Source organism: Camelus ferus, chromosome 11, assembly GCF_009834535.1.
Source record: "Camelus ferus isolate YT-003-E chromosome 11, BCGSAC_Cfer_1.0, whole genome shotgun sequence".
NCBI classification, from domain to species: domain Eukaryota; kingdom Metazoa; phylum Chordata; class Mammalia; order Artiodactyla; family Camelidae; genus Camelus; species Camelus ferus.
The window spans coordinates 13,567,262-13,593,285 of NC_045706.1; the positions used below are offsets into that span (position 1 = coordinate 13,567,262).

Consider the following 26,024-nt stretch of genomic DNA (forward strand, 5'->3'; position numbering starts at 1 on the left):
AGGAAAACCACCTCACTGGTTATTTTTAGGGCCAATTTATAAATCACTCATATGAAAAAAAAAAACCTTATATATATTCATCACTTATTTCCTAGCCATAAACATTGCCAACGTCATTGCCTGTTTCATGACCACACTTAGTGCTAAATGACATTTGGCTTTTAAAAAAAAAAATCCATCCCTGATGCAGAGGTTTTCTGCTGCTCAGATAATTCCAAGGAACATGCTTCAGGCTTCTAGGGAAAAGTTTCATGAAATGTCTGGAGTGTTGGCAGCCTCCTGGGGATAAGTGTCCTGATTCTCAGAGCAATGACTGTGTATGGCACACACTTAGAAATTTCTAAATTTGGGTATGCTAGTTTAAAAGTTGGGGCACATTATGTTAAGGCTCCTTTTTTATTTTATGGTAACTTAGAAAATTATTAAAAATAAACCACTCCATATTTCCCTTCCAGTTAGCTCTCTCCTTGGCAATATGTTGGGGGAAAGGTAAGGGGGTACTTGGGTCCTTGATTACTTGGTTGGCCCACATATGTTGTTTTCCCTGGGGAGAAGCAGCACCAGTTTTGAAGACGTGTTACTGTTGAAACAGCTAAATATCAGTGGAGCTTGCACAGGCTAAATATTAGTGGAGCTGCAGTTTGTACCCCATAAAATGAATTAGGTTTACATTATCATGCAGATCTTTTCCTATAGTTGAGATACTCATTAATTTTATTGCTAATGAGATGTTAGTAATTAAATACCTTTAATTAATGAAAATCAGACAAAAGCAAGAGCTGCTCTTTGTACCTTCATAAACACAGGGAAGGTGTTTGTAGATCTGTCTCATTGTGCCTTTGGTCTGTAGGTGGACCTCAGATCTGAGATAGCTAGGATCATCTGGTTCAGTCCAGGCAAAGCCATTCATTAAAAGATTTCAGTTTTGGCAAATTAAGGGAGTAGGCATTTGGGGATCTTATAAAGATTACCTGAGATTGGAGGAAAAATGCTCATAAATGAGAGTCAGTCCTACATGTAATAGCAAATTTCATGGTTGAAGATGCAACAGCAGTGAGTACAATGAATAGTTCTGAAGCAGTGGTTGAGTTTGGGGTAGGCCCCGAGCACATAATTAGATTATTAAAAATGGCCTGTCTTAGGTTGACTGTTACTAAATTGAAATCCAATTATGGCTTTATGATTTTGCTGAAAAATATTTCGCTGTTTTGCTTGAGTCCTCCGAGAAGATCATTTCCTCTTTGCATCCACATTTGCACATGTCACAATATATTTTCCAAACAAATCTGACCTCAATTATCTCAGGATCAATCTTAAATTAGATAAAATATATTTTAATGAGTGTTTTTATGTCTAATATCATCATTGTTCCTCTCCATACTTAAGGAATTAAAAGGTGGCGAAAGAAGACTTTGCAAAATATCTTTTTAATGAGAGGCATGCATATTTTAGAAATAGCTGAATTGTGCCATCTTAATACACGGAAAGGCATTATGCTCAAATATGTGCCTGAGTGTGCTACAAGACAAACTTGGTTCAGTTCTCAACAATTGGCTCTGGAACTGTAATAAAGCAGTTGTTTGCAAAGAGATGGGCTCGGAAATTTCGTGCACTCCTGCGGTGTGGATTTAAATGGTAAGTTAAATATTTATGAACCTGAGATTTTTATAATTGATCATTGTATGATTTATACACAGTAATTATAATTAGGTTGAAAGAGATTTTAAAAAGCCAGTTTCCTGGTAGCCAAGGCCATTAAATAACGCTAAGCTGCCAAAACAAAAATTAGGTGGGAACCCAGCCATCAAGTTCTGAGCGCCTGTCCCTGTGTCCCTTGTACAATGAGGCGCCATACCTCACCAGGCATCTTACCTGGACACGGACTCCCGCGTTACCTGCTATCCTTTTTCAGGCCTTTGTTTCAAACCTAGTTGAACATAAACAAGTAGAAAACTTCAGAGATCCAATGTATAACAAAAGGAAAAGGTGAGGGAGGTTGGAAAGGTTAATTAAAAATGTAATGATCCCATTTGCTGAGACAGCACTATTAATCATTTTGCAGCAGCAAGCATGTGACTTGCACACCGCTTACAGGAGGCATCTCATTTTTAAGGTATGGATGGGGGGGCGGGTGAACCACAGTGTGTGGTTTATGGAAAAGGAGGTTCTCAGGGGTGAGCCCATGACTTGTGGTTAACACTGGGCACTGTCTTCACCAGACAGAAGAATTATTTCCAAATTCACAGCTGATCAGAATAATTCAGTCACTGTGAACCCCAGAGAAAACTTGGGTATGGCTTGAGGCTTAAATGTAGTTGAGGGAGGTACAGAAAAACAGAATAAGGAGGAAATTCGTCATCATGGTGTAATATGATATGTCTGAAACGGTGTGTGAATGACAAAATGGGCTCCAAAGCGCCAACATGTGCCTTTTAAATGTAATTTTTAGCAGCCCAGCTGGAAAAGGTCAAGCTCCTGAAGGATCGATTACAAGGGTCACACATGTATGGTCAGATTTGTCATCTGATCCACCTGGGTAGCAGAAGACCAGACTGTAAATGTGAGCTTCCAGAAGAGCCTTCTCTACCCGTGAAGATCTTGGAACTTTTTATCCATTTTTCATTTGCTGGGGTAACATGTTAGAGGGAGCCTATTAGAAGAACAGTAGTTATGGTAGCATGGTAACTAACCAAGTCAGAAAGAAAAGAGGAAACTGGTTGTGAATTCAACTCTGCAGCCCTAAAAAGAAAGGCAGAAAGATACCCGGAAATTGGCAAGCATCTGTAAACAGCGTTCTCTCATTGTGTCTTGTGAGCTTCCTGCTTGATAAATCACATCTTCATGCAGGCCATGCAAACTTTAATATATTTACTCTGTTTTAGTCCACATCATAATCTATAGAAATGGATTTCTAGATACTTGCATCCCGAATCATTTTGACTGGTTAGCTGGCCCTGGCATTTGCCAATAATGGTGGCATTTTCTAAGTGTAAATAATGAGGGGCTGCCAGCCACAGCGAGACCCTCTTTGATTTGGGACAGTGTGAGGATTGTACTGGGGATAAAGGCAGTTCCTCGCTCCAGAGGGATTTAGAATGTGAAAGCTTCTCCCAGTGCATAATTCATCCTGGACACCTCTACATCTCCCTGTGTTGGAAGGACCTTTTACATTTGCTCAGCCTGTAGGTCAGGGTTGAAATCGTTGGTCCCTGTGCTCTTTGGATCAGCAAACAGCTGAGAGGTCAGCACCATCCAGTGCTGGGTTGGTTTTTTTGTTGTTCGTTTGTTCATTTTTTTTACATTCTGTCCCTGATCAAGTTTTATCCTAAATATTTGATGTTATAATCAGAAAAGGCAATTTGTATTATAATCCTCAAACCAAAGAAACTTGATGTTTGAAGGGACCTTAAATACATCATCTCACAAAGTGGGAAACTGAGGCCCACTGGGGGAAAGCTGGCTTGTACAAAGACACTCAGATAACCAGACCACATTTAAACCCCCTGATTCCTAATTCATTGCTCCTTCAGCAGCATCTGACCTTTTTTATTCCATGGCTTAGGAGATGGCCCTCTAGTTGTGATGAAGGTTATACTCCCATGCCAGGAACACAGGAAGCAAGTCACATCGGGTCTGATCACAGCCAGAGGGGCTCAGAATGATGCCAGGGAAAGCAATATGTAACCTGCAAAGTAACAGCCTGGTTATGTGTAGCTTTGAAAGGGAAAGCTGGGGGAATGGTGTTCTCCATAACACTGATGGGCGGGTGCCGGAGAGGCGTTCATTAGGCTGCACAGCTCACACGCACACGCCCTCCCCCAGAAAAAAAGGATTTCTAGTAAACAGCCTTCATTCTGAGAATGCTTCCCATTCAGACAGCATCCCAAACATGCTACTGAGTTGAAGAATGAACAACAGCAGATGGAGGGAGAGATTAGAGGTGGAGGGGAGCGGGGGAAGCAACATTTTAATGCCGAGCTCTAAAATGAGCTGTGGAGAGGATGGCACTCGGAATTACGGTAAAGCTGTTCAGAAGCCTTCCCACACGGGTGCGAAGGCGTGTGTGCCCAGACCGTGGAACAGGCGTGCGCCCGCTCCTCCGGGCCGTGTGCGAGTTGATGGAGAGTTGGGTGTGACTCAAGTGGCCTAAATTGAATCACTCTGCCCACTCCTCCCTCTGCCCTCCAGTCACTGAGGTAGCAGTTTTGTGCGCTGGGAGGCGGTGGGGGTTACATTTAATAGATATGGGGGATCAATCTTCTTACCAAGTGAAAACTCAAATTTATATGTCCTGTGATTTCAGGAGCATTTATTTTGAATTTCATTGCAGCAAGATACCTGAGAGTTGGAGGTGAATTTGTGAGGACACTAACAAGGGAGGTGAAAGGGAGGTTAAATGTTGTTTTCCATATTCTGCATATGAGACTTTTTAAAAGAATGAGGAGGGTGGGTACAGCTCAGTGGTAGAGCATGTGCTTAGCATATGTGAGGTCCTGGGTTCAATTCCCAGTACCTCCACTAAAACTTAAAAACAAGCAAACAAACAAGAAACCTTTTAATGGGGGGAGGGATAGCTCAAGTGGTATAGTACATGCCTAGCATGAAGAAGGTCCTGGGTTCGATGCCCAGTACCTCCTCTAAAATTAAGCCTAATTACCTCCCCCTGCACACACAAAAAAATAGGGTATGCATGAATCTATTTTTTCCCATATTTCATTTGAACATTTTCAAACATACAGAAAAGTGGAAACAAATTTACATTAAGCAGTCATCTTGAGTCTATCATTAAATCTGAATGTAGTTGCTCTGTGAGTATCCATCTATCCATCCTTCTGTCCATCAAAGTTTTTTAAATGCAGGTATCAATATCCTTCTCCTAATGCTTCTGCACACATACCATTAACCAGTTTTTAATATTTGCTTAGTTTTTTTCCTCTTTGAGGTAAAATTTATACATGTACAAACCTTAAGCATACCATTCTCTGAGTTTGGACCCAAACTTCTACTAGGAAAGAGAACATTACCATCACTCCAGAAAGTTCGTGCTTGCTTCTTCCCAGCCAATTTCCACCTCCATCTCCTGGAAGCAACCAGTCTCCTGATTTTTTTTCTTAATCATGAATTACTTTTGCCTATTCTAAAACTTCACATATATAGTATAGAATTATTCAGTGTATAGTTTTTTGTGTAAATCTTCTTTTTTCACTCAGCACAGTGTTTTTGAGATTCATTCATGCTATTGTGTGTATAAATCATCCATCTGTTCTTATATCTGAACCAGTATTCCATTGTGTGGTTGGACCACAGTGTGCTTGCTGTTTTCCTATTGATGAATACACGAGCTGTTTCCAGTTTTTGGTTATTATCGATACAGTGCTGTCATTACTCTTGTCCAAGTCTTTTTATGGACATATGTTCTCATTGCTCTTGGATAAACAACCTAGACGTGGAAATGCTGGGTCATAGGGTAGGTATATGTGTAGTTTTGTTAAAAGACAAGTGGATGGACCATTTTACATCACCACGGAAATATATGAATCCAGGATCTCCACATCTCTGTGAGCTCTGGGGTTGTCAGACTTTAATTCTAACCACCAGTGTATAGTGTATCTCATTGTGGTTTAAATTTGTATTTCCCTGATAATTAAAGATGTTGAACACTTTTCATGTACTTATTGGCCATTCACGTATCTTCTTTTCCAAAGTGTCTGTTTAAATATTTGACCCACTTTCAATTGGGTTGTTTTTTAATTATTGAGTTTTAGGCATTCTAAATATATTTTAGATACTTGTCCTTTGTCAGATAAATTGTTTTGCAAATATTCTAGTCTGTGATTTGTCTGTTTGTTTTCTTCATTACTTAAGAAATTATCTTTGGATGAGTTTTCAGTTTTGATGAACTCTAACTTACCGATTGTTTTTTAATGTGTTGTCTGTCACTTCTTGTGGTCTTCCGTAAGAAATCTTTGCCTGCTTCCAAAATTACCTTATATTTTCTGAAAGCTTTGTGATTTTAGCTTTTATGTTTAAGTCTGTGCTGCATCCTGTATTAATTTTTATTCGTGATGTGAAGTAGGGATTGAGGAGATTTTGTTGTTGTTTTTACATTGATTTTCAATTATTCTAGGACCCTTTGTTGAAAAGATTTCTTTCTCTGTTGATATGTCTTTGGTGACTTTTTAAAAAAAAAATCAAATGACTGTAGACATGTGTGTATATTTAATCTGAGTTTTGTCTTCTGTTTCATTATTTGATTTGTCTATGCTTATGCTGTAACACACTGTCCTGATACCTGTATCTTTTTGGTAAATCTTGAAGTCATTTTAAAGTCCTTCAATTTTGTTGTTCATTTTCATTTTCTTTGGCTATGCTGCGTCCTTTGCATTTCCATATCAATTTTAGGATCTGCTTGCTAATTGCAAAACATATTATTGTGATTTGGAAATAATTGACATGATAACATTATTGAGTCCTCTGATCCATGAACATGAGACATATTCTTGTTTATTTAGGTCTTCTTTAATTTTCTCAGCAATGTTTTCTAATTTTCTGTATAGCGATCCTTCATGTCTTTTGTTAAATTCATTCATTTTGTTAAAGTGCCCCCTTTTTTTTGTGCTATTATAAATGGAATTAAGCTTTTAATTTTGTTTTCTAGTATTTTTGCTGATAGCTTATAAAAATGCAGTTGATATTATATATTAACTGTATATCCTTTGACTTTTGATAAATTCACTTCTTAGTTCTATATTTTGTAGATTCTTTAGGATTTTCCAAGTCATCTACAAGTAGAGATGTCTTCCTTTCCACTTCCTTTTATTTCTTTTCATTGCTTTATTGCAATGGCTGTGGCCTCCAGCGCAGCATTGACTATATAGGTGATCAGAATGGGCATCCTGTCTTTGTTCCTGATTTTAGGCAGGAAACAATCAATATTAAATGTTCACTATTAAATATGATTTTAACTATAGATTTTTCATAAGTACTTTTTATCAGATTAAGAAGATTCTCTACTATTCTTAGATTGCTGAGCATTTTTTTAAATTATGGAATGAGCGTTGAAACTTGTTGAATACTTTTTCTTTGTCTATTAAAATAGTCATATGGTCCTCTTCTTGCCTGCTAATAAGGTGAATTACATTGATTGTTTAATATTAAACTCATGTTGCATTTTGGGATAAACCTTAGTTGGTCATGGTACATTATCCTTTTAACATATTGGTAAATACTGTTTACTAAACTTTTGGAATCTATATTTGTAAGGAATATGAGTCTGTGATTATCTTCTTTTTTCTTTGTCAGGTTCTGCTGTTTGGGTAATGCTAACTTCATATAGCAAGTTGGGAAGGGTCATGAGAATGTTTTGTGTGAATGAGAATTAGAAGCAACAAGAAGGTCACACATTTACCTGTGAGCTAGAAATCAGTTAGTAGGTTTTTGCCTCTCTGAATGGGCCAGGTTGTGCATTCTGGAATTTGTCACAGGCCCTGAAATCATGGGGAGGAGGTGGTGCTCTGGAAGTGTTATTTCACTGATATTTATCGACTGAAAGTGATGCTGAGTCATACCAATTACTGAATGGAGTGAACTATGAGCAATTGGTCCACTCTCTTACCATTTCATACAAAACTTTTCCTTTGAAATATAGCTTTTCTCTTTTGATAATACTAAGAAGGAAAAAATTACTTAGTAGCTTCTGTAGTTTTAACAACTTTAAAGAGAAAGTTAACATTATTTAACAGAGCAGGCATACACTAGGCCAATTTTTTTCTTTCAGCTTTCTTGAGATATAATTGACATACCACACTGGATAAGTTTAAGGTATGCAGCATGATGATGTGACTTATATATATTACAAAATGATTACCGCAGTAAGTTTACATCCATCACCTCATATAAATATACAAAAAGGAAGAAAAAATGTGTTTTTTTCCCTTATGATAAGAACTTTTAGGATTTACTCTTTTAGCAACTTTCCAAATACACAGTAAACAAACCAGTGTCTGCCACAGTTACCATGTTGTACAGTACATCCTTAGTACTGGAAGTTTGCACCTTTTGACTTCTGTCATCCAATACCCTTACCCTTTCCCTCTGGTAACCACAAATCCTAGCCTTTTTTTTTTTTTTTTTTTTTTTTTTTTGTATGAGTTTGTTTTTTGTTTTTGCTGTTTTGGGGTTTCACATATAAGTAAGATCATACAGTATTTGTCTTTGTCTTTCTAACTTACTTTACTTAGCATAAGGCCCTCAAAGTCCACCCATGTTGTTGCTAATGACAGTATTTCCTTCCTTTTTATGGCTGGGTAGTATTCCACTGAGAATATATGCCGCATGTTTATCTGATTATTCCTTGTTGTACACTTAGGTGGTTCCTTGTCTTGGCTATTGTAAATAACGCTTCAGTGAACACGTGCGTGCAGGTATTTCTCCAACAAAGTGATTTTGTTCCCTTCAGATGTATACCCAGAGGTGGAAGTGCTGGATTACATGAGAGTTCTATTTTTAATTTTTTGAGGAATCTCCACATTGTTTCCTGTAGTGACTGTACCAATTTACAATCCCACCAACAGTGCACAAAGGTTCTCATTTTCTCCGCAATCTCACCAGCATTTGTTAGCTTGTCTTTTGATGATACCTGTTCAAACAGGCCTGAGATGATATCTCATTGTGGTTTTGGTTTGCATTTCCCTACGGATTGGTGACATTGAGCATCTTTTCTGTATACCTTCTTTGGAGAAACGTCTACTCAGGTCCTCTGTCTATTTTTTAATGAAATTGTTATTATTATTATTATTATTATCATTATCATTATCATTATTATTACTGCTTTTGCTAGTGAGTTGTATGAGTTCTTTATTTATTTTGGAAATTAACCCCTTATCAAAACATGACTCACAAACGCTTTCTCCCATTCCATACATTGCCTTTTCATTCTGTTTATGGTTTCCTTTGCTGAGTAGAAGCTTTTTGGTTTGATGTAATCCTGCTTGTTTATTTTTGTTGTTATTGCTTGTGTCGTATTAAAAAAATCATTGTCAAGTCCCGTGTCAAAGGGCTTTTTTCCAGGCCAGTTTTTTAAAAAACTTGTGTATTATATGGATAACTTTCAGAGAGAGATAAATTTTCTGGACCTATGGATTGAGTTTTATTATTTTTATTATAATTTTATTTGAAGTTTATAAGCATAAAATTATCACCTCTTATTCTTTGCTTGTATCCAACTATAAAAGCAGCACACACAAATTAAGTATGAACACAGCTTTAGGGACAATGAAATGCAAGTTGATAACATAAATTTAATATAAGGGATGACACTGTTTGGCTGACGCTGAATTGGTGCCTACAGTCGGGTTGTGGTTCTCTGTTTCAGCATGAGTTCTTTTGAGTCTGGCAGGCCTGCATTACTGGGTGCCATGTGATGACTTCATTCTGCTGCCATTTTTCTCTATCTGAACTTCCATGAACCATATTTTCTTCTATCATTGGCTACAACAGTCAAGTATTAAGTCCACCTCTGTGCCTGTAGTCTTTTCTTTTTAACCAGAGATCATAAAGTACCATGAACACCAATGCAAATAATAAATGCAGGCAGTGAAATTGTGTACCATCTTCCAGCCTTAAGGGCTTAATCCAGATGATCCAGAATTTGGTCATATTAATTAATTTGAGATTATTATCCTGCACAAAATGCATAATTTAGAAATCTCCTAGCAAGCTGTAGACCTTCAAGAATATAAATCTCTCCTAAGAATATAACCAGTGGGCCCAACAGCACATGAGAAGTCTTAGAAGAGGAAGAGGCTAGAAGTGTCACCAAGGCCTGGTGGAGGCCCCCTGGTGATCCTGTCAGGGCACATGGTGAATATTTCACTCCTTGAGTCCTGAAGTGCCTGCATGTGAACACAGAGGAGCCAGAGAGAAACCGCTTTGGGAAGGTCATGATGGAGAAAGCACCAGGCGGGCTTGTTAAACCTGCAGGATGTACGTGCACCTGCCAGCTTCCTGCACTGCTCACCTAAGGAGGGCTGAATGTCTTGTTCAGTGCCTTCCACATCACATTGTTGGACTCAGCTGTCGTAGGCAGAAACACGAACCTGGGACATTGTACAATACTGCTCGTGGTGCCAGGGTATAATTTTGTGATTTCAGATTTTTGCGTATTGGGTGTTCTTAAAGCAAGGCACACTGTCAGTAGACCAGGGAGGGTTTTTCATTCACTGAAATGTTGACTTTTGTGTGTGTTGTTTACTTATATAAAATTGTATTTTATTTCAGTAAGAACATGTAACATGACATCTACCTTCTTAACAGATTCAGTATTGGTAACTGTAGGTGTGCTGTACAGCAGATCTCTAGAACTTGTTCATCTTAACATAACTGAAACTTTGTACCCCATGAATAACAACTCCCCATTTCCCCCTTGCCCCAGCCTCTGGTAACTATGATTCTACTCTCTGTTTCTCTGAATTTGAGTGTTTTAGATACCTCGTATGCATGGAATCATATGGTATTTGTCCTCCTGGGACAATTTCACTCAGCATAATGTCCTCAAGGCTCATCCATGTTGTTGACTATGGCAAATTTCTTTCCTTTTTTAAGGCCGAGTAATATTCCACATGCCCTTTAGACGTATGCTAAATGCACTGCCCTGTCTTTCAGTCACACCCCACCCAGCTGGACTCCTTCTCCTCTCTTGTGAATTCTCAAATGCCTTAATGGTCCCCATCAACTGGGGGTGTAAAGAGAATGAAAGAAGGTTTCAGAACCAAGAAGAGGCTGAGGCCTGAGCAGGAACTTGCTGGGGATTGAATCCCACAATTGTGTGATGCTTGTCTGCTACCTCTTTTCTGTCTCCGGAGGGTCATTGCTACACCTAATTATCAGTTTTCCATGGACCATCTTATAACTTGGTCCTGGGCGGTTTTTCCATCATTTCCCCTCTCCATAGAAACACCTATATCATGGAAAATGAGCTTGATTTCCCTTGCCCCTTCATCTTTTAACTTTGCCTATTGGTCTTGGCCCTGCCAGCCCACCCAGCCTACCAGAGGGCCCTGCGTCCTCCATGCTCTCTCTCTGGGTTCCACAGCAGGCAGCCTGGCAGTGGACAGCCCTGGCTTCTCTGACCTCATGAGCACAGAGGGCTTAGACACAAGGCAGAGTATGTTTTGTGAGATTCCTAAGGCCTATGGTTTATAAGCTGATTGAAATTCTATCCAAAATACTAGCTGACTTTTTCTAATCTGCAACCTCAGTACTCGTAGATCCCACATTTTCTATGTGGTAAATTCAGTGTAATTGAGGTTTGCAGATTTTTATGTAATTTATTCTGGTTTTCTTCCAATGGCCTCTGAGCTCGAACTTAAATACAGCTTCATTGTATTGCTTCTTCCTGTTTAGAAAGCTGGCATAATATTTTGTCTTCTGGGTTCAAATAACCGTGCAATTACTCTGTAATCATATAGTAATTAGCATGTACTATGTGCATTTATTACATAATTATATTCCTGGAGGATTGCATGGCAATTATACTTACATTCAGCGTATCATTTTATATTTTATATAATAAACAAGTATATAATTTGTTGCTTTTTTCTTTTATCCTAATTTCAGTTTACCAACTAGGAGCTGGAAACTTGTTCTCCTGTCGTCTTGTTTAAACCTTAGTCGGGCAGGTGTCTGAGCTCCTTTGGCCTCACTCAATGCCTCGTAATTATACATCTGAGACGATGCTAGGAGCTTGTGTGTTGCCCCGGGCTCCCAGCCTTTGCGTTCCTAGCACCTCCTCATTGTCATGAACTCATTAAGTTATTAGCTTCCAAACGCAGAGTTGATCAGAGCTGCCAGCACTGCCAGGTGAACGGGCAGATCTCGGTGAAAACAGGACAGGTGAGCAGCACCAGCGTCCAGCCCTGTGACCACGCCTGCATTTCTCTCCTTTCACAGTGGAGCACATCTCGAAAGGGAACAGCTGCCTGGACGCCGCCAAGGCCTGCAACCTGGATGACACCTGCAAGAAGTACAGGTCCGCCTACATCACCCCGTGTACCACCAGCATGTCCAACGAGGTCTGCAACCGGCGCAAGTGCCACAAGGCCCTCCGGCAGTTCTTCGACAAGGTGCCGGCCAAACACAGCTACGGGATGCTCTTCTGCTCCTGCAGGGACATTGCCTGCACCGAGCGCAGGCGGCAGACCATCGTGCCTGTGTGCTCCTACGAGGAGCGGGAGAAGCCCAACTGCTTGAATTTGCAGGACTCCTGCAAGACCAATTACATCTGCAGGTAAGCCCGCCAGTGGCTCAGTGATGAATGAGTGGCAGGGAGAACCTTGGCGGCTCTTTCTGTGGCCCGGCTCCTGTTTTCTGAGCTTCTGCCAGGGAGAGGTGGGAGGGCCGCCTCTGGGATGGATCGGCCAGAAACTGACCTCTGCCTCTGGCACAAGGGTCTTCAGTTGCTGGTCAGGCTCTTGCGCTGAGGAAGGTCCCCATCTTTAACCCGGGGAAAGCTTTGAGAGGTGCCGGAGTGAGGTGACTAGGACGGCGCTCAGTAAGCACTGGGGGCCACCCGAGGCCACGTGAGCTTGGCGGCATGTGCCCCCTCTGCTGGACCAGGGACCTCCCAGGGGTCAAAGAGGGTAAGTGGGTGGGCTGGGGGTGCTGGAGACATGGAAGCTCTTGACATCGAGGTCAGAAAACTGGAAGGGAGCAGCGAGAGGGATGGAGCTGTTTCCATCCCTGAAGAGGAGAACTTCCCGAACGCCTGGCTCTGTTCTGGGCTATTCGTTACTATTCGTGGCTGAGGGTGGACGCCTTCCTGCTTAGCTGTGCCCTCGGATCTCAGCCCCCATCAGAAACCTTGCTGAGTCTGGGCCGTATTGTTGAAAACAGTCACTTCCTTTTCCTTGTTTTGGCCATGTATTCATTTATTTTTAATGTTTAAAGGACTCCATGAATATATTCTGTGTGTTTTTCTTTTTTTAAAGACAAAAGAGCAACATAGAATTAGGTAGCGGGAAAGGGAAATTTCCTCTTCACGCTGTTCCCACTTGCTGCCGACCGTCACTGTTAACAGTTTGATGGGTGTCCTTCCAGAACTTTGGGTTGAATTCATTGCCGATCGAAGCGAGCAGATTTTTCATAAGCAGAGACTTGAGTCTTTGCAGCCTGAGGCAATGCTGGTGCTGCATTCGGAGCACAGGCCGGCTCCGGGCTGGAGACTCAGACGGGCATCACATGGGACAACACCTGGACTTTGCCCCCCGGGGGGAGCCAGGGGGATTCACATGCTGCCTCTGACAGAATCCTGTGCACTTGATGAATGTTCACAGGCGGACGGGTAGGTGAGGGCGCAACTTTGTGCTTGTTTTCTTCTACGTTTTCCATTTCTAAAGACCGGAGGGCAAGGGAATAAAAAGTCTGATGTATTAAGGATTCTGGTGAGCTGAGTTTCTGGTTAGCTTAAGTTTTAATCTGGTAGAATGGAGTCCCAGTCTTTCCTTAGACTAGGTCTAATAGTCACCCAAGAAAAACCAAACTCCTCATTACCTGCAGAACCCCCTCATGCTGAAGACTTTCTGGGAGAAATTACCCCCACCCCCATTTTTTCAAGGTGGAAGCTCTATGAGGAAGAGCTCAGATGATCAGGCTTGTCCCGGGAGGAGTCAGGTGCTCTGGTACTGCAACTTCTCCAAAGACCCTTCCTCAGTTTCGCACCCTTCTTTCACTGAGACCCTCTTACCCCCGGGCTAGGGTCAGGGATGGCTGTGCTGGGAGGGTCCTGAGGAAGAAGCAGGGCCTCCTCGCAGCCATAAGGTGGGGAAGCCAATCAGCCAGGGGCTCTAAGAACCCCCTGCTGGAGATGAACGGGGTGAGAGGCAGGCAGGACCAAGGGAGCTTCGCTCAGGGTGAGGATGTGAGGGAACAGAATTTCTGAAGACCCCTCCTCTGAAGACTCCCGCATCTGAAACCCGAGTTCCTGTGCTCCTTTAGCCTTTGAGCAGAAGGAATTCCTCTGCTAAGAGCAGGACTGGTTTTCTGGGGTCTTCCTTGGCTTACAGCCAGACAGCTACAGCCCCTCACTGTCTCTGCAGGAGGGAGTTATCCTGTTCATTGATGGGTCCAGGGCAGGTGGTCTGGAGACGGGAAGCTGCTGTATGGGGGTGAGCTCTCTGTCCACTGAGTGATGGTTGGGATGCAGGAGAGAGTGTGGTGATGAAGCCTTTCCTCCTCTTCTCATGAGGTCTGTCTTGCGTGTAAGGTCCACAGGAGGCCCTGACCTCTCCTGAACCGGCTGAGAGCCTGTCCTGCATGGTTCATTTGCATTACCTGGCCTGCTGTCGAAAAAGAGAGAATCCTTGGAGGATTAGTGTGAAACAGTCAAATCAGATAGCTTCCCCGCTAAGCTGTGGTGAGAAACAGCTGGGAGTTGGGGAACTTGGGGTGTTCTTGGGGAAGAGTCTGGAGGAACCTGCAGATAATGGGATGGGTGCTGTTTGGGGTTCAGACTCACCTGTCAGGCAGGTTCCAGGAACCATTTGCGTTTGAGACAGCCCCAGCAGCATGAGTCGCCTCGGCTGATGGGGCAGAAACAAACAAGGGACGGCAGGACAGTCCTCACCTAATGATTGACTGTGCCTGGTCACAATACAGTTGGACTGTGGTGACAACAGCCACCATGACTTGGGGTGAAGTCAGGCTGGACTGGAAGGTGCAGCTGGAAGGAGGCAGCCTGTGTGGTGCCGCCCATCGCTGGCACTGGGCAGATCTTGGAGGCTGTTTGGGAATCCAGATCCTAGACTGTCCAGGGGCCCTCCCAAGTGAAATTGGCCTCGGTGTGATTGATGGGTTTTATATCCTGTCTTGAATCTTCTCTGGGAAGGTGAATCAGTGACTTCCCCTGGCGTTGTCTGCCGTTAAGTTACTTAGCCCGTCATTTCTTTCCAGAGCTTGGACGTATGACTCACGATTACCCCCTCCCTGTCGGATGTGGTAAATGTCACTTAAGCTGCTAGGTAGGCTCGTGGTGTTTTCTTTCATCAGGTTTTATTAATCTTGTCTTTAATTTTATGCCTTTTACTGCATCCCTTCTCGATCCATCTCGGTGAAGCCCTTGCGGTTACTACTGCCCGGAGCAGCAGCTGATAACCAGCAGGAGCTGGGGCCTTCTGCGAGGTTTCATATTCACGTTGCTCTGGCCCCTCCAGAGGAAGGCAGGTACCCTCCATGGGATGACTGAAGGCCCGATTTGAATATCCCCAAAGCGAAGGGATGGCAAGAGGGAACACCGCTTCCTGAAAAGCTTATTCTTCGAAAGCTTACATTTCAAATGCTCCATTGCCACCTCAACATCAGCGACTATCAAAGAGCTGCTAAAGCTCATTAAAACTTCCCTGCACTTAATGTTTTCCAACTCGAAGCACACAGGTTCCCTTCCTCAGGGTCCAGCAGTGCCTCCGCGCAAAACCTGCCTCCCCCGCCCTGTGCCTTCAGAGGACACGCAACTTCAGCTTTTCCTTTGACTTTGTTTTCTTTTTTCCTTTTCCCTTTTAGGAAAGCTGACAGGTTTCTCTCCTCTTGGGGTGACTGGGGAGAGGCAAGAGCTTGACTGCTTAGGCCTCCAAGCTTGTCTGCAGGAAAGCAAACGTGGAGGTATTATTAGAAGGGTGTGATGGAATTTAAAAGCCTCCAGTCTTTCCCCTGAAGCACAGTGTCTCCCCTGCCAGATTTCCTCTGGTTGCTTTCCTTAGTGCCTGGAAGGATGTCAGGACTGGGTTTGGTCCTAACGGAAGCATGTTCCTTTATTCTCGATGCAAGTGGTTGTATACACAGAATTGAAACTCTTGTCTCACTCCTCCTTTGTCCCAGACTCTGACATCCAAACTATGCTCAGGACTTGGGCCCTGGTTTAGGGCGCTACGGGTATGTCCATAGCCCTTTTATTTTTCTAATTAGTCACTCAGAGGCCTCAGCTATTCTTCATTACGAAGAGGGCGGCATCTTCCTCCAGAGCATGCCATCCAAAACCTGTTTTGCTTCCAAGGCTAAGCAGAGAGGGAGCCTGAAGCTACTGACCAGCCCACCTGACTTGTGGCTTTAGCTGCTGCCACGAGGGGTCGCTGCTGCGAACAGCCCAGAGGATGCTTGGTGGTTGGATGGCTGTGCCGTTGTTGGTCACTCTGCACCTGCAGCAGACGTGCTGCATCCTTGGGCACAGAGTAACTACTCTTAGGTTATACTCAGTATACTGCCACTGTTTCCCGAAGTGTGACATTTTTGCCCTGGGGGCAGGTCCTAAGGGGTTCCCGCCAGAGCCCCCCTGACACCTTGGACACACAGTATCCCAGACTCTCCCTTTCCTGGCAGTGCATCTTAGCTGGAATTGAGTTACATTTGCATTTTCTTTCTTTCCTTAAAGTTTTATTGTGGTAAGAACACTTAACATGAAATTTACTCTCTTAATGGGTTTTTAAATGCCCAGTGTGGTGTCATCTATAGGCACAGTATTCTAGAACTTGTTCACCTTACGCAACTGAAATCTTATACCCACTGATCAGCAGCTACCTGCCTCCCCCCTCCTCCTCGTTCCTGGCAGATACAGTTCTGTTCTTTGCTTCCGTGAGTTTGATGGTTTTAGATACCTCATGTAAGTGGAGTCACGTGGTATTTGTCTTTCTGTGACTTGTTTGTTTCACTTAACGTAATGCCCTTCAGTTTTATCCATGTTGTTGCAATATTGCTTTTTTAAGGCTGAAACAGTGCTTGGCTAAGGGTAGCTCATACCTTTTGGAAAGATTCTGATAATTCTGAACCTCAAAAGGGAAGGGATCAGGGCCTCTGTGCCTTCTGTCTTCAAGGCTTTCTTGTTTTCCTGCCCTCCCTGGGTGCCCAGGCTCTGTATCTCCAAAATTTCCAAGAGTGGTGGCTTTGAGCAGGTCACCAAGTATGTGGTTCTACCTTCCCCTGGGACTAAGGATCCTGTAATTGTATCCTGGAGACCTGGTTTTTTTTTTGTTTTGTTTTTTAGCAGAACCAAGAAGGGAACAGCGTATGTAATTTGCAGAATTCTGCCCCAGCCAGCACCACATTTCCCACACTGGGGCTGACCCTGTTATACTTAGAGGAAATATGTTGCTGCTTAATTTGTTAACTGAGACAACTGGGGAAACATGTCACAAGACCATGCAGCAAATTTCTACTCCAGTCACTTACTTGGTCTGACAGTGATACTGCACCTTTAAAAGGTGAGGAATGCATTTCCTTTGCCTGGAATCAGACCCCTTTTGCCTAGTAAACCATGGCTCTTAAAGATCAAGGACATCCTCTACTGTTTGGGCTACATTCCCGAGTTGAAAACTAGATTCTACATCACCGTATCCAGGCTTGTCGTGACGTGTGGCAAACGCAGGAGAAAATGGCTCAGAGGATAATTAATGCCGGGAACTAGATGGGTAGATTAATTTGGCACTTAATTTTATTTTACGCTGATTCATTCACAAATGGAAATCAGCAATTAGACAATGCAAACTTTTGAACCATGGAAAGAAAGGTTCAGGAATATGAGAAAATACAAGTAGAACATTTTCCAGTTCATTTGAGCAGTTTTCATTTCAAATGATTACATGGGTGTCTTTAGCAATGCATTCAGAGTGCCGAATGGCTTGTTTTTTAACTCGCCCCACCTGCACGAGCTGTCTGCCACCCCATCTCTGGGCTGGAGGCCCCCTGGACTCCTGCGGGGGGCTCCTGTGTGCCTGCAGTGATACATTGAGACCTGGAGAGAAGAGGCGGGGCGTCCTCCAGCATCTGCTGGATGGTGGGGGTGGGGGGTGTGCTTCCTGTTGGATCTTCCAGACCTTCACCCCAGCCTGTGCGTCCGTTCAGCACCCGCTAAGCAGGGGCTGAGCTCGCCGAGTCCCGGGCTCACGGGGGTTAACCTGAGCTGCAAGTCAGGCGGGACCCCACTGCAACTTGCTCTGTCTTGTCTCCTGCTATCTCTTTCCTTATCTCTCTGTTGGCAGAGGCGGGTGTGAAGCCATTTGTCTGTTCCTGCTGGAGCCTGTAGCTAAAAAATGCCTGTCCAGATTTCCTCGGGTGTTCTCGCTCTCCCCATCCCACCCCTCCCTGCCCTGCCCAAGCTCAGGGCTCTGCGTCCTCCTCGCCCCACCCCTCACTTGCCCACGTCCCCAGCTGAGCCACTTTTGCTGCTCTCGGCCCTGAGACAGAACCAGAGACTCCTTTTCTCTGCATCTGCACATTCTGCTAATTATTAGATCCACGTGGACAGATGGAGTCTTGGCACCAGAACTGTCTTTTACTGTCTCTGAGTATGAAAGTGGAAGGAAAAGGAACAGAATTGAATCTGCTCAGGAAGCCCAAAGAGAGAGCCCCAACTTTCTTTGGGGAGGAGGTGACATAGTGGAGGGTCTCAGGAGCCGTATTCAGCTTGAGCCTCAGTGGGTGAGAAGCAGGGAAAGTCAAGCAGAAGGAAGAAAGGAAGAAAGGTGCTCAGTTTTGGAAGGATGCAGTGGAGGGAGCGGGAGGTGGGGCTCTGGGGTCTGTCCTAAAGGTAGAGGGAGAAAAATCAGTGTGATGTAAAGGCAAGAGGTTGGGGACGCTTGATTCGTGATAGAAAACTAGCTTGAGCTCACTAGGGCCGAAGAAGGGGGCTGTATTAATCATAGGACTGGGGAGGGAGAGTCGTTGAATGTGGCCAAGATGGAGGCTCTGTGTCACCAGCGCCACCCACTCACTGCTCTGCTCCCCTCTGCTCGTCTTCCTCCTTCTCTTGTGCCATTTCTCTGTGAGTTCTGTTATCCTGTCACCTCATGTGCACAGAGATAGAGACACTTCCCCTACTGAAACCTGTTAGAAAAATCCCAGTTAAGGACTTTGAGTAGCCATGCTTGGGTCACGTACCCATCCCTAGACCAGCTGCTGAGGCCGGAGGGCACATATCCTTTGACCCAGTGGAAGTCACGGTCAATAGGCTCTACAGCCAAAGGCAGCGGAGGTTACTGGGTTCAGAAAGACAAGACCAGGTCCGCGGTGCACAAGGATGTCCACGTGGACGCAGAAGGCTTGTACAGCCAGGCACTTGGAGGTGAAGGCACGGTCCTTCAAGTATTCCCAAAGGCTGACGTGAGCTGCCCCTTACCTGTCTGGACTCTTCTCTGGCCACCCTGCCTCTGCTCCCTCTGCTTCAGCCCCTCTGGTCCCCTTGAGGGTCCTGGAATGCACCCGGCATGTCCCGCCTCTACCCTCCGCTCCAGGTGTTCTCTCTGCCTGGCCACTCTTCCCCCAGATGCTCTAGACAAACTCCCTCACCTCCCAGTGTCCTTAACTCTGATTTGAATGAGGTTCACATGGGTCACCTTATTTAATACTGCAAGTCCCTGCATAATCTTCTTGTCCTGTTCTCTTTTTTTCTCTAAGGCACTTATCACCTTCTAATGTTCCATATAATTTACTTACTTGTTTTGATTACTGTTTCCCTCTTCTCTTCACTGGCATGTAAGTTCCACAGTCAGGTTCTCTATCTGTGATACATACCAAGTGCCTAAAACTGTTCCTGGACAATATTCTGTACTTACTAAATATTTGCTGAATGGCTAAATAAAAATAAATTGACAAATTTAAAGTCTGAATGAATCTCAGAGAAGGGGCTGGAATATAGGGGTAGATTTTAGAATCATCAACATAGAAGTTGTTGAGGGTGTGTGGTAGGATTTATTCCCCAGGGGAAGTGGGTGAGAAGAGAAAAAGGCCAAAGACTGAACCTTGGGAACACTACCTAGGTACTAGCCTTAGAAAGGTAAGAAGTTGTAGAGTTGGAGAACCAAGAGAAGACCTCAGCAAAGTTGAGGGAGATCAGAACCTTAGGAAGAAGTGGGTGGCCATTGGTATCAGTCCCTCAGAGGGCCAGAAGGCAGAGAACTCAGAGTGATGATGATTTAGTGCATAGAAAATATGTCCATCCATCCTTCCATCCATCCATCCATCCATTTATCCACTCACTCATTCATCCATCTACTCATCCATCCATCCATCCATCCATTCACCCAGGTAGCCTGCTTTTATTGTATAAAGACCTGACTTCTCACCTGCAGTGAAGAAAGGAAGGTGGGAGCCCGTAAAATCATTACAGCCTGTTCTGTGGTCAGAAAGATAGAAGGCACTGTGGGAGGACAGAGGCACAGAACAGCCAGCTCGGGCTGGTGGGTCAGCAAGGCTTCCTGGAGAAGCTGCCATCTGAGCTGGGCTGGAAGGGCGAGCAGAATGGGGGAGACCAGCAGTGGCAGAAGGTGTGGGAGCAACAACCCATTTACTGGGTTTTAATGATGAGCCACACCAGGCTTCATGATCCCAACCCAGCCGCCCTGCACGGGGACAGCCAGTGGAGTGAGGAGCCCAAGGGTGGCGCGGCTCCCACGTGGAGGAGCTGGGAATCAGCCCTGTCTTGCTAACTCCCAACACCCGGCTCTGTCATTCTTTGCAAATGATTGTCTTTCATGACAAGAATATAATGTTCTTACACTGTTCAGTCCCACTGCCTTTAGTTCCAGACAGACAGAATCATCATCCCCGCCAGCCTCTGGATCTAGACGCTCTTTATGGCTCAGTAGCCAAGACAGCATCAGTTTTAAAAGACAGTTTTCACAGAGCATTAGGACATAATGTCCATCATAGATAGCCTCTTAGCATCATTTAAAACATTTTTAAAAAGCTACTCAGGTAATACATGCTCATTAAGTTCTTATTTTATCTGATTTCCTTTTAAGCACTCATTGCTTATTACAGAGTGGTTTCTCTGTGACAGCCTACTGATCGCAAGAGGCTTTTCTACAAATAGGAAAAAAAAATCCCTCCAGACGACACTGGTTTTCTTCTTCATATCATTAACTCAGTCATTTACTCGGACACATTTACTGAGCGCAGTTTATTTGACCCGAGGGTCCTAGATGTGTAAGTTATGTGCCCCTTGACCCCGCAGCTCCCCCTCACCTGGTTGGTTGGACTCCGTAACTCCCTGCTGAACTCTCACTGGGGTTCAGAGTCCTCGACCCTCACCTACCCCAAGGCAGCAGATTTCAGGGACCTGGCTGTGTATCTCATGGGAGACGAATTCTTTGCTGTCACAGAGTGACAACCAGCTCTAAACAATCCATGGTTATGTCACCAGATTGGGGTCATTCAGGTGTTTGCCATCCTACCTTCTCTCAGCCCTCTGGCCATTTTCTCGTCATAGGAAAACCTCCACTTTGTGGATTGCATCTTGAGGGCAGTGCTGGTAAAGCACGCGATGGGTAAGAGACCTGGGGTCGTTCCCGGAGCTGCCAACACGGGGGTGGGTGGGGGGCTTGAAGGGAGTTTCTGGCGCCTTAGATTTCAGACCACTTTGTCTAAGACCCCAGTGGGTTCCCTCTGCTGCTTTGTGTAGCTTGTTCCTCTTCAGAAAGGACCCTTCTGGTGTGCCCAGTGACCATTTCATGTACTGGGACCCCTGAAGTTCCCAGGCAGGGAAAACTAGCTCCCTGCTCAAGTTTCGTCCTAAACCCTAACTCTAGATTTTACCAGCTCTTTTTGTTCCTTCAAGGGACGGGGCTGCCTCCATTTCATATCATTCTTTTTCCAAATGTGTATTATCCACTGAGCAAACGTTGGGGAAAAAGAGACCCCAGTGTTCATAGAGGGCTGCCCTCTCATCCAGACCAACAGCCTTTGGGGTCCAAGGGTATCTCATATTGGCCGGCATACTGGCTCCTTAAGCTAAGGCTGTTACCTCCCTGTCCTGGCGTCCACAGGACACAAGACGTCTTTTGGTCACCACGGTTCCTGTGGCCTGTGACCCACAGCAGTCTCATTTTTGTGCCGGGAAATCTGCCCACCTCACTGGGTGGCTGTCGTGTTTGATCAGCACCCGGGATCTCGCAGCCAGGCGTGGAGTCCTACTCTACCCAGGGTGGTGCCGGACCCCCACTCAGGCATCCCCCCAAGCTAGACATCCCGCAGTCACGTTGGCATTCACATTTCTGCGAGGCATTTCCAACTCAGTGAATGGGAAATTGCTCCGTGATTTCCAAAAGCAATTAATTATGCAGAAAATTTTGCATCCAAGAAAAACAAGAATTTAAAAGAACCATCAATGTGAAAAGTACGACACCAAGCTGGAGTGGGGACCTTTTTTTCTTTCCCTGTAGCTGTCAGAACGTGTTTATGAGTGAGGCGGCCCTGGGCTCGCGTCCTGGTGCTTCTAGTCCTAAGATGTGGGCAGCTCATGGCCTCAGTTTTGTGTCTGTGACTCCATTTTCGCAGGACAGCGTGAGGATTAAATGTTATCTATGCAGAGGCATCAGCACAGAACCTGCCACCCAGCAAAGCAAACACTCAGTACATATGTCCCTCTTTTCCCCTCACGTTTTCCACAAGCTTGGATCATAGAGGACGAAGAAAGCTTAAGACTCCAAGTGTAACGTTTCCCATCCCCCAATAGCAGACAGAGGCCTTTAAAGTAGGATTTGTGGGTGGAGTGGGTAGAATTGTACTGCTTTACGCTTTTGTGCACCAACAGCATTAAGTGCCATGTGGAAATTCCAACACTGTTACATGGAACGCTGTTGCTAAGCTTTAGATACCACCGTCTTTTGGGTTTGGTACCATTCGGGAAAAGTGGGAGGCAGAGACGGGTAGACAAAGTCCAGAGGTGTTTGGAGCATGTGTCATCTCAAGACCATTTCTGTCTAGAATAGACGATTATTGACATACAAAGAAACCCAGTAAGATGTGAAAGGAGCTGGCCACGAGTTCGTTGGGCCTGGAGTCCTAGATTCACTATTGTTTAAACTGAATAGTCAGTGGGGGGATCCCTGGCAGCCTCCTGGGGCACGTGCTGCTTCAGTGACCCAGAGTAACCGTGCATAAAGGGTTCTGAGAGGTGCTTGTGTCTGAGTCAGTGATGTGAGAGATCCAGCAAAGGGCAGTCACTGACTTGGTGCCACTGAATCTGAACCTTCCTCTCGTCTGGGTTGGTTCTGGGCCATGAATCATCCGATCAGCCCGTTAGGAAGCAAGCCACAAGCGGGGGCAGGGTTGTACAGGACTCAGGAGCCCAGAATCTGCAGAGCCAGGGACATTACTGCAGCAATGTGTGGATGACAGTGATGAAGATGATGACGAAGAGGGTGACATTTATTTGACATTTGCAGTGCGCCAGGCACTGTGCTGAGCGCTTCACAGCAACCCTGGGAGTGGGGGCTTCCATCACTCTCCCCGGTTCACAGATGAGGAAGTGTGATCTGGAGCAACTTCTGCGGTCGCCCAGGTGGTGCCACTGGCATGAAAATCCAGAGGGTCCGCGAGGCTGCAGAGCCCAGGTCCACTGTGTTGCTGGCCCCTGGTGCCACGTGTGTGCATCTCTTGAAAACCACCCACGTAATCTTCCTGGGTCATTTAGGGTGTGTGGAATTAGATACTGGAGGGGATTTTGTGTTTTTGTTTTTGTTTTTGCAAGGGGAAAGGGGGTAATTAGATTTATTTATTATTATTGCTTTTTTTTTAATGGAGGCACTGGAGATTGAACCCAGGACCTTGTATATGCTAAAGCACCGGCTCTACCACTGAGCTACACCCTCTCCCTGAGGGGATTTTATTTTTACCCTTTATTTATTCATTTTAAAGCAAAAATTTTAAAAAAGAGACTTTTGAATCCTGTCAAGAGAGGACTTACGTGCCCCTTACCAAATATATTTCACTTCTCATTAAAACAATGGTTTTCAAAGTTTTTGGTTTCAGAACTCCATTATATTCTTAAAATTACTGAGGTTCCCAAAGAGCATTCTGGCGGGTGGTTGGTGCATTCACCGCTTCGGCAGGACTGGAGTGCCAGGTGCTCGGCAGTGCCTCTGGCAGAGCTAGGACACAGGTTACTCAAACACACACGGATATTCAAAATTCCAAAGTGCTAGGATTCCCTGAGCCAAGATCACCCTGAACCTTGACCTGTACAAACAAGTATGCAGCTGTCTCACCCCTCGCTTACTGTCGGCCATGGAGAGGGGAGGTGGTGGGTGCAGCTGGTGGGAGGTCAGATGTAGTGTCCCAGCGAGGCCATATCTCCATCTTTGTCCCTGTCCCACCGCGGCCACCACCTCACACGCAGCATCTTGCATTGTGGGTGCTTAGTGACCATGACCATTGGAAGGTTGGTGAGCCCAGTGTGTCTGTGCTGGGCCCTGTGCTAGGTGCTGGATGATCGTTTTCCTGGGCACCTGGATGCTGGGGCACCTTTACGAGTTCGCTCCAGAAGTCTCAGGCCCTGGCTCTTTCTAGGCTGCTCCCCAGCACCCCCAGGCTCAGAGAAAGCCAGAAGGGGTGTTTTCTGGGTTTACAAGAGGTGCCACCAAACTCTGCCTGTCCACGGGACTCTATTCCAACTCACATGGGAGAATGCCCTCTCGAGGGAGCCAGGCTTAGCATTCCTTGTCCACGGGGGGCAGGGGGTGCCGGCCTCAGGCGCCTCCAGAAACCAGCTGAAGTTGTGGCCCTCCTTGGCTGGGGTCCTGGAGAGCCCACTTGATTGCTCTCTGCCCGTCCATTCATGTGAAGGAGGCGAGACCCCTGCTTCACAGGGCTGTGATTGGAGAGATGGCACCTTGAGAGTAGTCATGGCAACACGCATATCTGGCCCTTCAGTGCGCACTGAGCTCTGTGCCAGGCACTGGGTTCTGGGCTTTAATCCTCCCTGCAGCCCTGTAAGTGCCCTGTTAGTGCCGGTGATTTGTATGTACGTGGGAATGTGCAGACATGAAATGGCAGCAGGGCCCTTGGGACTGGAACCCGTGCTCCAACTCTGGGCTCATGCCTTCTCCTGCTCTGCCTGGCTCCCACCAGCTCCGGGAAGGGCCCACGTGTGTGTCTGCTTCTCTGGAAGAGGCGCCCAAGGAGATGGTCCCATCCAGGCCAGCCCTGCCTGGTGCCCCCTGTCTCCAGCCTCAGGGGTGGTCCCTGCAACCAGGAAAGGGTGGGCAGGTGCGGGGCTGCTGGCTTCTTTCTGTGGCTCTGGGGAGCCCCGCTTTTTGCACCCCTCACTTCTTGACTGGGGGTGACCGTGTCCACAGCCTGGGGAGTGGGACGCTCAGCAAGGGGAGGCCTGGGCCACAGTGACTTCTCCACACAGCTGTGTCATAGGATTGCATCTGAGCCTTCCCGAACAGTGACAACAGATATTATTTTTTTATGTTTTTAAACTGCGAGCACTAGTAAACAAAAAGAATGCCCACTAATTCTGTCATTACACTTTATTGGGTCTAGTAAAGACCACTTATATCCCCCTAAATCACATTTCGGCTTCTTGTGCACACAGTTGATTTCAAAATGGCAGCAAAAGTCCAAGAACTAAAATTAAAAGATGGAACGTTCATTCTTCTTTCATTGCTGTGGGGGAGAGCGTGAGCTGGAGAGTCTTCTTCTCAAAATCTGGCTCTAACTCTTAACCAGCTCCGTGACTTTGGCGGGATGTTGATCGTTCTAGACCCCCGGCTCCTCCACTGTAAAGTAGCCCAGCCTGGCTGCTCAGGTCCTTGGGTGTCAAATGACACGGGCCCATGACGCACTGGGCACAGTGACTGGCTCTAAATGAGCGTAGTCGTGAGTGCGGGCTCTGGAGCAGTTAGACCTGGGCTGCGGTTTTTCCTCATCTGTGCTGAAACTGTGACACCAAGCTGTCCATGATGAGTATTGGTCTACAGGTGATTGGAGCCTCCGTGTACGGCACTCGGATTCATTCATTCATTCATTCATTCATTCACTCACTCGTTCAACAAATATTTACTGAACGTCTGCTTTATGCCGGGCATAATCCTGGGTGGTCACCTTCTCATGGCGGAGGCTGTCTGTCACCAAAGTGAAGATGTGAACAAAAATAGTGATGGAGAGGAGGTGTGGGCAGAAAGGCTGAAGCCGACACCCTCCCTGGGGCTCAGAGCCAGTGCAGGGAGTTGGGGGAAAGGCTCAGAGGAGACCCTTGA

The 26,024-nt window shown here is 45.3% G+C and overlaps 1 protein-coding gene across 6 annotated transcripts in view; it reads left to right on the forward strand.

The window, feature by feature from the left end:
• The window catches only part of GFRA1 (GDNF family receptor alpha 1), a 195,229-nt gene that overhangs the window by 124,837 nt on the left and 44,368 nt on the right, over positions 1–26,024 (forward strand). For all 6 annotated transcript variants that reach the window (XM_032490828.1, XM_032490829.1, XM_032490827.1 and 3 more), the window contains one exon: positions 11,950–12,286. In XM_032490828.1, coding sequence (XP_032346719.1) covers positions 11,950–12,286 — 337 coding nt within the window. The remainder of the gene's footprint in view (positions 1–11,949; positions 12,287–26,024) is intronic.